Below are 15,018 nucleotides of genomic sequence, written 5' to 3' on the forward strand. Positions count from 1 at the left end.
TTGGAGGAAAGTTCTTTACCCCAGATTTCCCAATACAAAATGAGAATAATGATATTCAGATCATCAGTAAGTGAGAGAAAATGACATCTAATGATTAAAGTTTCAACAGAAATGCTGCTAAAAAAAAATTCAAAAAAAAAAAAGGGAAAGCAAAGAAAACCAAAAAGCCCTATGACCAGGTAACAAAGACTTGCCAAGGATCCCGAAATTATGGAGTTTTAAAGTCTTGAACTGCTACTCTTTTTCATAAGAGCATATCTGTATAACTCATTTCTTTAATTTTTCATTCATTGCAGCTAAAAAAATTTCAAATTTCACAGAGAGGTTACATGAAAGTTGCTTTTTACCCGTGCGCAAAGATGCAATTCTCATGCAGTGGGACACATAAGAAGTGAAGTTCAGACTTTTATTAAATGTCCCCAGGCACATCTAGTTTGTGTCAGTCAGTCCCTAACTCAAAATATTTTTATGTTTCTGGATGGGAACAGCTTGAAATGTCATAGAAAATCACTTGTGTGCATACAGACAACAATACTTAATTCTATAATTAGCTTCAGGCAGTGAGGCAACTAGAAAGATTTTGCAGCTTTTTTTGGGCAGATTTTTATTAAAATAAAAGCTGCTCATTAAAATAACTTTTGTTTTGAACTCCCAGACCTTGTTTGCAGGAGTACTTCTATACTTTTAAGGAACAGAAATAAAGCAAAAAACATGCATGAGAAAACTTGATAATATTTAGAACAGAAAGTACATACCATAGGCTGATGTCTCATGTATTTTAATGAGAAAGGATACACAAAATTACTTAGCTTTAAGGATTTGAATGCATCCCTAATGAGGATAATGTCCTGCCCCCAGGTCTTCATGGTACAGAAGAATGGGATTACAAAGAGGAGAAGTGAAAAAATAATTTAAGGGTGATGATGAGTTCAAGATGCAAAATATTGTTAGTTCAGAGGGAATTAGAATTGAAGTTATAAACTAGAAACACATAAAAAAACTATGAGAAAAAAAACCCGCTGAATCCTCTGCCCAAGTCTGGAAGGACTTTGAAGAAAAGGTAAAGATTGTTGGGCAGTTTGTCACAAAAACTTTTTGGTTTTAAGGAAATTCTTAAGTGACACTCGTGATGCTTGGTCACAGACTGCAGAGAACAGTCAGTCTGGGGACTTGATGTGGGCATCCCTGTGGCTGAACTGGGGACCTGGGAGTCTCAGGTGAGCCACATCGCCCTAGGCCATGCATGTTTGAAATGCTTTTTGAATAAAGCCATTTCTAACTTTATCCCACTGCCCCAGTGGTATTTCCCCTATTTTGTTTGAGGAAGTCTGTGATATTTATAGTTTGTTGCTGTAAAATGGAAACATCTCTCCCTCCACCTCAATTTTCAGAGATCATCGAGGAAAAGAAATCTCAGGTTATGTAGTCCAGGTGCATTTTTCAGAAACCTGTAAAACCCATGAGAGGCAGCCCCTGCTGCCTCTGAGCTGGTCAGGTTCCTTGCACCTGCAGCTGCTTACCATGAGCACTTGTCTTGGCTTCAGATCTGGAGGCTGCCTGGGCTTGGTCCTGTCACTGATGCAGCACGTGCAATATTTTGCAGTGGGTTTGGAAGAAGTCTGGGTGCTTTGCATCTAGCCATAAATCAGCTGCAGGAGACCACTGTCAAAGCAGCACTGCACAAACCTGGCAGTAAACTGATGGTGACCATCACTGCCTGTCTCTCCTCTGTGCTAATGTGTCTGCTCTGCCCTTCACCTGCACCTGGAACCCATGGCTGCTTCTGAGCCCCTCTTCACAATATCCAAATGAAGCCACATTCAGGATCATAGTCCAAAGTTGCCTCTGCTGGTGCCAGAAAAGTGAATGGGAATTTTAGCAGTCTTTTTTTACTCACTAGAGATATTTGTTCTTTTCATCTGGGTTACTCTGCACAGCATGTACTTCTCCGGGCTGGGAAAGGTGCTGCAGACATGCATCTCCTTGAGTCTTAATAAAGACCTCAACCTGGGAAAAGTGGGTAGAAAAATGCATTTTTTAAGAGCCTAGAGTATATAAATTGTTTTATTCATTGAGCAAGTAACATTTTTTTACGTCTTTACAGGAATGTGTTAAAACTATTTTCACCATGGTGTTACACCTATTTCTGTTTCAAAAGGAAAGGCTCAGTTATGTTAAACAAAGCTTAGCATTAGTATTGTGAGGAGGTACACAAATATCTTTCAAAATCCCTGTAACATTTTTCTGCTCAAAGGAGTTAGCCTTGTTTTCTCTAAAGTCTTCTCAAAGTGAAATGCTTCATTAAAATTAATAAGGCTGTGACCTACATAGTTTACAAAAGAATTAAATACTGTAATAATATGACCATATTCTTACTGTGCAGTTAATTTGTATTTTTCTTTATATTATAAATGTTCACTTCTTCCTTTGAAGTTTGTGCCAGGCTAGTGTGTAAATAGTGTTCACTGAATAAGAATGGAAAAAGGGTGACTTTGTGGTATTTTCTAGCAGAATATATTGATAGCTTTTAATGGTGCCTTGCCTTCTATCCTACTCATCTTGATTAAACACTCTAGCATCTGGTTTTGGAGGTTGTGGTCAATATTTTTGTAAAAAAATATGTAATTTTGTGGCACAGGATTCCACAAGGAACAGGAATCTGGTATTCTCCAATCTAGGAAGAAAATCTCTGTTCAAATTTATGTACACTTGAGGTCTGGAGTCACTTGGTATCCAGACCTTCCAGCCAAAAGCAAACTCTAATCTTTTGTCCTTGACCTTGAAGGCAAGACTGCCATGATCATGGACCTTTGGCCTGTGAAGGGAAAGAGGAATATTTATGAACCTGAAAATTTTCTGTATTTGCCTAGAAAAGTTTGCCTGAGCAAGAGCAGCAGCATACAGGTTAGGACAGAAGCTGAAGACAGATGAGTGGTTAGTAACCACAGGCAGACGTCACAGCTGAGCTGCTGTTGTGGTCTAACTCCAGGTATAATTTCAGGTGTCATAAACCTGCTACTGGCAGTTGTCTGAGACTTCATGGATATCACTCACATGAGCTGATGTCTTAGCAAGAAGTCCAGCAGTGGAAATGGCCAGTGGTATGTTATAAAAGTACAACTTCACAGGTCATGTCCTTGTTCCCAGGCTTGGCTCAAGAAAAGGGATTTTTTTAGTGCAATTTGAAAGAAAAACTTCAAAGAAGTGTTTTCTTTGATGAAATACAAAGAAGTCCTGTGTCCTTGAAGAGGATTGTTGCTGGTCTACAATACTTTCCAAAATCGGAGGTTATGCATAGCGTGTTTTTCTCTGTGAGTTTTTTTAATTGGCGCATACTAAATGGAAAATTAGAAAGTGATACAGCATTGAAGAAGATAACATTAAAAAAACTTTTAGCAGTGTTGAACTATGTTATTTTGCTGGAAGTTTGAGTTATTCCCCATGGGTACTTGGCACATTTCACCTTTTAAAAATTATTGTGACCTGTAATTTTTCTACCAAATGTCTTTTCAATGCAGCAAAGAATAGGATGTCACTGCAGCCATTAAAACTTTTACTCAATCTCAATACTGCCTTTAAGTAGCGGGGAGATACAGGTAATGCTCAGTGTCTCCCATTAAATTTATTTAACAAAAGTGTCTTTTTCCTTTTTTCAGTTGATCTCAAGAAAGGATCATGTCCAAGTACTGCAAAATCAAATCTCCCCAAGCCCTGCCCTTCTGGACTCCGTCCCCCGGGTTATTCACGGTTGCCAGCAGCTAAGCTGGCTGCATTCGGTTTTGTCAGGAGCTCGAGTGTGTCCTCTGTCTCCAGCAACCAGTCCAATGACAGCACTCAGAGTGACCAGAGCAGGACAACTAACCGTAAGTCCCCAAAATGCCCTTCTTTCTGGAGGGATAATAGACAGATGTGCTCCAGGATTGTCCCCACGGTAGTTTCCATATAGTTCAGGACTAATGAAATCTGTGGTACTCACTAATCTCTTTTGTGTCACTGACTTTGGTTTGGTGTCTTGATTTCTCAGTGAAGTTTTAAAAAAATATTATTAATAATTATTGAATATTAATAAACAATCATTAAATTCTAACAGCTATTTAAAATATTAGTAGTAACAGTAGAATAGGACCTGAATTCTGAGGAGATATTTTTCCCTGATACAGAGAAAATTGCATTAAGAGTGAATCTGAGGCAGTCTTTCTTGTGTTTTGGTTTTACCTGGAACCAAATCCTGGAACCAATCCCTTCTTACAAGCTGAAATAGTAAATAAACAGAGTGAACTGTGTTTGGCAAGCACATGGCAGCCAATGCAGACCAGGACAAAAACTATCTAAAATAAGAGATATAGTCTTCCTCATTTACTTTTCTTCTGCTTCTTAATATTCAGTAGGAAAAATTTAGTTCAGAAAATTGAGCAAATACTACCAGTGATATGAAAGGGATCAGGACTGATATCGTGGTACATCTACTAGACTTTGAATGATCCCATTGGCAGAAATGTTATTCCAAATCCTATTTTCTGCAAAGGCTGTTAATTTTATTAAGTACAAGATAATACCCACTGGATTGCGCAGTCCCTGGGAGATGTGCGCATGCCCTGGGCTCAGAACACAAAGGGGGATTGAGGGATTTTCATGCCCGTTTTTCTTTGAAGACTGGATTGAGCCTGAACTGTGTCAATATCAAAGCAAGTGGTATCCGCCCAGGAGGGGTGCAGACAGGGCCACCAGGTGACATTAAGCAGCAGAGGAGACAAGATGCTGCAGGCTCCTAAATCTTTCACTGTTTGTATTAATTTGAAATAATTTAAAATAAATACAATTTATTAATACAATCCAAAACCCTAAGGATTTTTGCTTTCCCCTTTAGATGGGGTGATTGAAATGCAAAAGACTAATGTCAGCAGGGACTTTTAACTTTTCTAGTGTCTCCAAACATGCTTGTATCTTGTTTTACTGTTGGACTGATCACTCATTTTTGATTATTTCGTAATAAACTTTGAGTTTAGTCAACCTCTTTCACTTTGTGCTTTTACCCTACATTTATGCTTTGGTCCTTTTATCTGGTGTTGTAATCTTTTAGTCTTTATCTACATAAAACCTGTGTTAAGGACAGAATATCTAATATCTGATATAAGACCTGGTATCTGATTAGATCTAAGCTATGTCTCTGCAAGTAGTATTGTTGTTTAGCAATTTCAGGTGGGAATCTGAAAAAAATGACATCTGTAGGTACAGCACTATCCTTGAACACACTGGATGTATACAGGTTCATACAAATCTAAAAGCAAAATACTCCAAGCTACTTGTAGTGGTTTGAAAGCAAAACAAGTGAGAGGCTCCAAGTCAGAAATACAATTTAATGAGAAGAAAAGGGAAAAAAAGATAAAATAAAACAAATGCAATAAGACAGAGAGACCACTGACAGAGTCTAAATACAACCTGACTAGGGTGATTAAAGCAGTTAGGGTGAGGTGATCTTCCTGAAGCAGTGATCCCATAGAAAGGTCTGGCAGCTCCGGTCCTCTGGGAATTCAGTAGGTGAGAGCTGCCTGTACTGTCCCAAATCCCAGCTTATATCCAGGTGAGAATGCTTGGCTCCTCCCCCTGGGCAGAGCATCTCACAATGGGATGATGAGTCATACAGGAGGTCCTTGATGGCCCATTAAAGAGAGATAGCTCCTGGAGGGAGTTATCTGTGAGTCATGGGCAAGGCAATGATGGGCCATTAACTGAGGGCACCCCAGAGGGAGGGGGGCCTGGGAAGAGCATTGCTCCAACAATTGGATTCATCAGTTCATGGAGATGGTGATAGAATACATCCTATACTGCAACCCAGGACACTACTGAATTTGAATCAACTAATTTCTATTTAAAAAACTGTGGAAGAAGCATTAGTAATCTCAGACATAGAAAGTTGCATCTATTCTTCAGTTCTCTTAAAAGAAGTTGATTTTTCTGGTGTATTTTTATATTATCTTTGTACATTTGTTCCATAAAAACTGAAACCACATTCCAGTTACTGGAAGGACGTGGAAGCATTTGCTTTCAGCTGACTCAGCTGAGGATGGTATCACCCTTTAATGTTGGGACCAGGATGTTGTGACTGGCTTGTACATATTTCAAGATCAATTTAATGGGTATGATAATTACCCAGGGTAAGTGTTCTGCTTGTATGAATTCATGTAGAGATGGGCAGCCCATCACCTGATGAGAAACAGCACCTATGACTTTGCTCTTGCTGCCAAGTTAGATAACTCATGGAAGCTGTTGTGTGGTTTCCCTCCACCTCCAAGTGAGAGCAAGAGAATGAGCCCCTCCCAGGGGTCTTCTCTCTCACATGGCTCCTGTGACATGCACAGATGTCTGGCCCAGAAGTCTTCTATTTTTCTTCAGTTCCAAAAGGACAGTTCTTCCTCCTGGACAAAGGGTGAGGGAAGGAGAAGGTGTGTTGTCAAGCAAGTGAGGGCACACCTGGCATTTAGGGTGCCAGCCCTTGGTAAGTCATCACACAAGGTGACACCTAACATCACCTGCTTGCTTTGGATTAAAAACAACATGACTCCTGTTCATGGGGCAGATAGGTAGGAAGGAAAAATGTTTCTTTAGTGTTAATTTATTAACTTTCATAGAAATGTTATCTGTATGAAACGGTGCCATCTTTTTCTATTTATATTCTGTGTGCCAGCAAGAGTTAAATTGGTTGCCCAGGCACCCAGGGAGTACAAATTAGTTGCTTTCTGTGCTACCACAGCTTATCTAACACAGAACAGCAGTGCACTTCACCATGCACAGAAAGGATGTAGGGGAGAAGTACTGGCTCAGGAATCTTAGCATGACATATTATTTCTTCCCATCACTGGCTGCTGGAAGAACAGTCTTATTTAAATTAAATAAATAGCTGATCCTGTAGCTACTACCTGAGATCATGTCTTTGACTAAATCAGGTCTCCTAGAGGACAAGAAAAAGTTTCACCATTAATTTCCTAGCTCAGTAGGGTACAAAAATGCAAAATCATCTAGCTTTGGAAGTCTTCAAACACACATAATACTATTTTCTATTTAAGCAGCATCTCTGCATGTCAGGGAGACAAAAGTAGTTGATAACATCTTACAAGTGTGCATTTGTTATAAACAGATGAAAATCAAGGGGCTCGTTTCAAAATCATGACATAGTGCAAGTTACTAAAAAGCCAGTGACTATGGCTAGGTGAGAGGAAAACACTGGTTTATTTTAGGGAGAGAATATTTTAGGGTAAACAGTGATTCTTTAAGGCACCCCAGTGAGATCTTGTTCTTGCTTTTCTCTCGTCTGCCAGATGTCTTGTGGTGCTAGTTCTGCCTAAACACATTTCTTTTCAGCTAGTGTCTCTGTCTAGGGAGCAAAACCCACTTGTTTAGAATAAGGAGACATAATGTTTGTGTTGAGGGGAAGTTTGCTAATGGAGCTACGATGTGGCAGCTTTGTTCTTCACTAGATTTCTCCCCTTCCTGTGACCCCTCTAAAAGCAGTAAGCCTGGATGTGCACAGAGCCTGTGCTGTGCTTCTTGGTTGACTTTATGGTGATACATCACATATTCATATTGACGCAATTAACTGAATTTGAAGCTTTTTCCCATGGTGAGACAGGACACACTGCTCAGTACTTGTCTGCATGTCCTCGGGTCTTTCCTGGAGCTCCATCTCAGGATTGTGTGTATCAGCCAGGTTGCTTTTTGCCAATAACATGCCATGAGTGACAGGCTTGCCACCAGCTGCTAATCACGATCAGTTGCAACGGGGCTCTGCTTCTATGAGGTCCTGCCCAATTTTGTGTTGAGACTGTAGGGGCAGCTCTGGGAAAGCCCAGGCTGAGGATCAGCTCCAGATCCTGCTGTCAGTACTCCACAGATCTGTTCTGTGCCACAGATAGGTTTGTCCACTAATACTTTTATTCAAGATTACCTAAAAAATTCAAATTTAGCCCAACCACTGGTGTCCTACTTTTGAAGTTAAAAAAAAAAAAAAAAAAGCCTGATATTTTAAATCATTATTCTTTATTTATAAAAGGGGGAGGTTGTATGTCTAAAAACTTGTTGCTTGTTAAAGGTCTAAATTGACTAGAATTGAAAAATTGAGGTATTTTAGTCTAAGAGGAGTGTGAATGTATTCTGCAAAATATGAGAAAGACTGAATTACTAGAAAGTCATGTTGAAGTTGAAACCACTATGATTTGGAGTGGAGAGAAACAATTGTGTAAACATAAAGGAAAACTTCAAATTTAAACAAAATACTTACCTCTGTGTATTTTCCTTTGGAATTTTAAATACACCATATGGAAGCTTCCCTTGTGTCTGCCCCAGTAAAATTTGCATTAGTGGTTCACATCATCCCTGAAAGGCTCACAGTTGTGGGATGTGGTTCCCAGATTTATCTTGTGATTCTGCAGTTGAGGTAACACAATGCTCAGACTGTACCTTCTGTTTTACTGATTTGAGGGGCTTAGAGTTCTCTCACTTGTATCTGCATTTTGAGGGATCAGCCGAATGTCCTGCCCTAACTCACTGTAAGTACCACGTGGGAAAGAGTTTGTCAAGCACTGTGGAAGAACTTGATGTCTGGAGGACTGGAAGAAGGGTGGGTTGTTCAGAATGAGTTAAGGTATGCCAACTGCAATGAGTTCAGGAAATTGAAGAATGTCAGTATAATATTGGGAAATACTTCATAGTCATGAGGTCTACTAGTCTGTTAAATAATCTTCCAACTCAAGTGATGAAATCCCTGTTGCTTAAGATTCTTTAAATAGAACAATAGCACGGTGTTAGAGGCAATTCTTCTCCGTCGACGTGCTAGACTAAAAGACATAATGCTATTCAATATCTACCCACATCTCTGAGTGCTGAAGCAATTTATTTTGAGACTGAACAAGAAAATGGTGATGAATATTTCAAAACTTGTTTTAGTATCTCATGACAGCTATTGTTTTGTAAAAAATTATAGAAGAACAAAACTGCATGCTTTATTGATGCAAATCTCCATGATTCTTTCCTCAGTATATATATATTTCTCACTTATTTTTGATCTTGCATCACCTGGCCTTGCTAAATGTTGAATTTCCATTTTAATAAGCAAAAATGTCAAAGTTTCAGATTCAGGTGGGTGGAGAAATGAAGAAATTAAAGCGAGCACAGAAGACTTGAATAGATGCCTAATTGCCTCCAAAATGGGTAGAACATTCAAAATTGTCACTTGGTAGACAGGTATACCAGGTTTTCTTAAATACATAAGTATTATGTAAATATGAAGAATTTCCTGCATGAAAATACCTTCCAATCATATTTCTATGGCTGATTTTCTGTTCAGATTTCTACATGACAAATTCAATTTTTTTCCCTTCTGATCTTGTTCTGATATTAATGCCTTCATGGAAGAATCACTTTATGCCATCATTTCACTGTGAATAGGACTAAAATAGAACAGTATTGAGATTCTCAGCTTTGTGGGGTGAAGCATCTGGAAAAGTGCAGTATGCCAGCCAGGAAGAGCAAGGGCTGTAAGACATTTTAGCTGCCTTTACTTAGCAGCATTTACTTTCCATACTCTAGTTGCTAAATGATGGGGGGAAAAAAATTCAAATAATTGTTTGGGAGTGTGGGCAGAGAGGTTTCTCTCTGTTTGCAAAGATAGAAACAACAGTGCTGAAGTATAAGTTGGCTATTAATTTCAGGGGGGTTTAGATATGGTGCTTGTGATCGTGTTTTAAATGTGGTATTATTTTAATAGCTTAGATAATGTCTTTGCTATCCCCATTGTTACATCTTCTTCTGCCCAGCAGAGCACATAGCAGAGGGGAGCAGTTCCACACTGGGAGGATCTTTGCCATCCCTTGTAATGGATAAGTAGAGGCAGGAAGATCAAGTTGGTGTGGAAATGCAGAACTACTTTTATATGAAGATGCCAACCTGAAATATTTAAAGGAGTTTCAGTTTTGCTGGACTTAAGTTTATCAAAACTGAAGAAATCCATGAAACTGAATTCTGCAAAGCTTGCTTTTTGTGAGCAAAGAACTGTTGAAAGAATTTACCAAGCTCTAGTGCCAGCTCAACTCAAGTGCTTAATCATCATACTTGTTATTGTTATAAAGTGCCATATAAAATCTGTGGTTTTAGTGTAAGAAGTCCAGTCTGGGAGATTCTGTGTCTGTGTTCTAAAATTGTCCTGGCTCAAACCCGGCAGCTCCAGTTCCTGTTTTTGGCACTTATTTCTGTCTGGCTCTTAAAAAGTGGCTTAAATTATCCACCTCACTTTCCTGTTTGTAAAATGGGGTGGGAGAGTACAAACGTTTGCACATGTATTGGGTAACGGGACGACAAGGAAGAAACAGATAGGGACAAATCCTCTTTCCTGGCTCATTTCCACAGAGGATTATTTGACTGATTATGTGCGCCTAATTTAGTCATGGCGACTCTTAGCGTTTAATCTGCAGAGGGGTAAAAAGTAGTTCAAACCACTTGTACACTAGGCTGCCAGACACCAGTTTCACTGGAGAAGGCAGAGCTTTGCCCCAGGATTAGATTATTCCCATTACAGACACCCAAAGTGTGTCTGTCCTTTAACTCTGTGGGAAGATGTTGATTCAATGATCAGTGTCCTGAATGTAACTACTGTCGCAACTGCTTGGTGGGATGTTTCATCAGCCTCTTCTTTATTTTAAAGGTGCCCTGTGATTGATTTTGGGCTTCCCTGGGCAATAGGAGATGATGACTACTTTATTTATTGCAGTATGATTAACTTCATTAATTTCTTAGAGGGATACAAAGAAAGCAGTGAAGCCATTGTTAAAACAATTTTTTTTTCCCCAATCTTTATATCATATTTTTTAAACCCTCTAGTTTTTAGTGATCCTGAAGGATATTCCCTCTGGTAGGGATGTGAGAGAGACATGAGGAAGAAGAGAGCTGATAGTGCAGTGTGAATTTTACAGTCTGGGGAAAAGCCTCGGCCTGTCCAGAGCCCCTAACAGGCACAGGCACAGCACTCATCTTTCTGGGGACACTCAGCACTTGGAACAGTGGCACTTAAAATGTCCTTTTGAAAATATGAAGACAAGCAGCAGCTGGAATATGTCTGTCACTTCCAAATTAAAACCCCTCTTAAGACCAGAAAACTCACTATAAATTGTCTCCTTTTCATACTCTAATCTTCCTATTCTATCTGTTGAGAGGGGAAATACTAATTTAGAAGTGAACCCTGTGGGTATTCATTGAAATGGATTAATCTTTTAATTTAGCCCAGAGAAAAATTAAGGAATAAAGCTTTGAAGAAATGAGAATTCATCCGTTTCCCTTTTGCTTTTTTTTTTCTTTTTATTTTTTTCTAATTTTTTTCTCTTTTTTTCTCCCTTGCCTTCTAAAAGAATCACAGTTAAAATCTCCATAGTCTCCCACTAATGAAGTATGACCTTGCAGGACTTTTGAGAAACTTTCTGCTTCACCATGTCCCTCTCATGCATTTCATTTCAGTACATATATCAGTACTCTAAAAGGGTTAATTTTGGATGTCTGGCTATGGGCCTCATCACTGGCGTATTCCATCGACTTCATCTGCAGTTTTTGTGCTTTCTGAAATTCAAGCCTGTGGTAATCTAGATGCATTCAACTCCATAAAGACACATCTTCAAAAAGCACCACATACTGCTTCTGGTTCAGTTCTGCATTTTGTATTGTCTGTGAGGTTGAAGCCAGTGAGCACAGTGAGGCATTCTGGCTCTGAAATCTTTAAGTAAATCAAACAGTTGCCTGACTGAACCAATTACTACCAGTGACAAAAATCATTACAGACTCTATGATAGTAGGCTTTCTTCCAAAGATAACTTTTTTTCCCCCCCTCAAAAATGAGTATCAATTTAAAGACACAAGAAGTTCAATATGGTAGTTAAGAGCCAACTTTGAGTCACAGTGAAACAAAGAAAAATACTTGTGTCACAGTTTGGAGTTATGTAAATCTTGAAAAGGTTTTTAAAATTATGTTTTCCCTTGTGTGATTTCTGCTTAGGGTCAGTGAAGCTGTTAGCTTGTTTTTCTAAACAAGAAGCAAATAAGCTTGAGGTTCAGTGTTTCTTTGCTCTCTTTCAACAAGGACCAAATTTAAAAAGTGAAACTGAGATGATCTCCTTGCAATCATATTATTGACAGCTGTAATCAAAATTAAAATGTTGTGAATTTGTCACACATACAGTTCAGTCCAATTGCCTTACCAGCAATAAACAGGACCAAAGTTATAAGTACTGTAAATATTGCTGGCAAATCGCATTTAGACCAAATGGTTTCAGCAAACAAAACTGTCCTCTTTAGAGAACATGAAAAATCAATTAACAAAATGGTATGCTCTTGCAAAATGAAGTGTGGATAATGAACACAAACAAATGGGGATTTGGAAAAAGCCTGTAAACTGTCCCTTTTGGGAGGGAGAGTGACTGATTAGTTGAGGAGAATCATGGTGGATTAGTGCAGGTATGTATTAACAGTGGAGCAAAGGAAGACAAACTTCAAAGATGTTTCTAATCTTTGATCCCATTAGGAATCCTGCTGAAGACTTGTGAATTCTAATTTAGCAGCGTGAGAAGTGTTACAGCCAAAAGAGTGCAGCACTATTTTTAGAGGAAAAACTTTCTCCATGTAGAGGTTGGGCTGGAATATCACTCATGACAATTTTTTCCATCACGCTAAACTAGTCCAAACAGGTTAAAATTGAGGTCATTTATGTAAGTCTTCCAGTTGCTTTTAAGAGTGTCTGAAATAAAGGAAGGAATAGCATCTTTTGCAGCTTTCATTATTGTCATAAGTCTATTAGTTGTGATCCAATAACTTGAAAATTGCCATTTAAACAACTTCCTTCTGGCTTGCTGCTTGACAATCTCTAGAGGCCTGGACAAGATAACACGAGGCTGTAAAAAGCTCAGAATGTAGTGGAACATTGTCTTGTGACAGGTGTGAGACACCTGTGAGACCATAGGCTTTCAACCTGGGATTTCCAGAGTTAATTTAAATGCTAGAAGAAAGCTGACTAAAGTCTCAAACAAGTAAAGCTACCACTGGCAGAAAAATGACAGACTGAGACCCTCCATCCGAGAACACTAAGCTGAATAAAGCAATTGCACAATCCTTTCCACCAGGGTGGGAGTTATCAGAAACTGTGGGCTGTTGGCACACAAGACATCAGTGAGTCCACCACCAGCAGCAGCAGACGTTCAGTCCCTTGGAGGTGAGCCCAAGAAATGGTAGTATGCTTCCCACATGGCAGCTTTAAGGAGTCTACCTGTTGAATTGGTGTGGTTGGAGGATAAAGTGCTGTCATTTCTGTGGTTTACAAACAAGCCTTTGACTGTTTGTTCCTTATGGCAAGGAGTCAATTAAGCGGGGCTACATGGTGTAAATCTTGACTAAATGCTCTTCTCAATTTCATGAGCTGCTCATCTGTCTTGACACAGTGTAAGTTGCCATCACTACTTCCACAGAAAGCTAAAGAGTCAGAAATAGTTATGCAGAAATATGAACATTCAGGATGAGAGAATAAAGTGCTCTGATTCATAGGTGGCAACTGGACCTCTCTGGAAGAGCTGTCAGTGTTCCCACATAAACCTTGACATCGGCTTGTGCGTCGGTGGGGTTTGTCTCAGACTGGGGCACATCACTCACTGTGTGTTGATTCACCAAGCAGTCATAAGGGTACTCTGCCATTTTAGTGCACTCTGCCTGGATTGGGCCATTAGGCATTGAGCAGTGTGTGTTTCTGTGTAAAAAGGCAGAAACTGCTAACCAGAAGGCAATGGAGATGGATGCATACACTGGCCAGCTGCTGGACTAATGCCAGCAGCAACTTCTGGTGACACTAATGCTGCACAGTGGACCTTGGTGAGACAAAACGAGGCCAGATCATTTAGTTTTTGCATGCCACAAACCTTTCTCCAGTTGGACATGAGATCAGTCTTCTCTATTTGTTTTCTTATTTAAAGTAAGCCTCCCAAAGAAAATTAATTCCATTAAAGTCCTTAATTAAGCTACCACAAAGAAAGAAAATAGCTTCTAATTTGCAGAGAAGAGTCAGGATACGCACTTCTACCTCACCATTAAAAACAGAGAATGAAGTTAAATGAAGGTAAATGAGTTGTCTCCTACCACTGCCATGCATCTCAGAAATAGTGTCCATTTCTGGTGTCCTGATAGTGAAATATTGAAGTTTAGTCAGTGGTTAACTTCCTGTCTGTCACACATTGTCACACACAGTTACACTGTGCTCCTGCCAGCCATTCCTGGAAAGGTACGCACAATCTCCAGAGAAACTAAGCAAAACTAAGTGAGGAATGCTGAGTTTTGAATAAAATGGCATACCTCAATCAAAACATCTTATGGCCAAATCTTGGAAACCCTTGTATTGTCTTCTCCTACTGCTAAACTCTATGGAATAGTGTGGACTGGAGTTCAGTCTGTGCCCTCAAGTGTACGGTGTGATTTTTGAGTTTAAACAAGAGAATTAAAAATGCATCACTTCCAACCAGAATTTTTCTCCTAAAAAAAAAGAATATATAATTTATTTGATGCTTTTATAAACTCTTCTCCTCAGTTCTTACTACACATGAGACACTCTAGGAATTAATATTACTTTTGTAATCTGAGGACAGGGGATTTCCCAATGAATATTATTACAAAACTTTTATTTAAAATGAAGGACTATTTTTAGATGCTTGGATATGTCCTGGGACAAAACATTCTTTCTCTGACATGTTCTAATGTTGACTAAATGCATTATGTACTGCATGTAGGTATCTAAGGAATTTTAATTGTCTCAGAGGTACACAATAGTGTTTTAGAATTAGGATATTTATCACTTGTCACAGCTTGTAAATTTAGATATAGAACAGGCCTGTACACTGTCAAACTGTGTGGGAAAGAAGAATAAGAGGTAGCGTCATAGTCTCTGTATGCCTTCCAAAGAATAGTTTATGTTCTAAAAATGTCTAAGATGTAGTTTAAAAAGGTGTC

The 15,018-nt window shown here is 39.1% G+C and overlaps 1 protein-coding gene across 1 annotated transcript in view; it reads left to right on the plus strand.

Annotated features, from left to right (window-relative positions):
• Positions 1 to 15,018, plus strand: part of MTUS2 (microtubule associated scaffold protein 2) — a 161,999-nt gene that overhangs the window by 15,412 nt on the left and 131,569 nt on the right. The window contains exon 3 of the mRNA XM_066340362.1: positions 3,657 to 3,863. Coding sequence (XP_066196459.1) covers positions 3,657 to 3,863 — 207 coding nt within the window. The remainder of the gene's footprint in view (positions 1 to 3,656; positions 3,864 to 15,018) is intronic.

Source organism: Sylvia atricapilla, chromosome 2 (genome assembly GCF_009819655.1).
Source record: "Sylvia atricapilla isolate bSylAtr1 chromosome 2, bSylAtr1.pri, whole genome shotgun sequence".
Taxonomy (NCBI): domain Eukaryota; kingdom Metazoa; phylum Chordata; class Aves; order Passeriformes; family Sylviidae; genus Sylvia; species Sylvia atricapilla.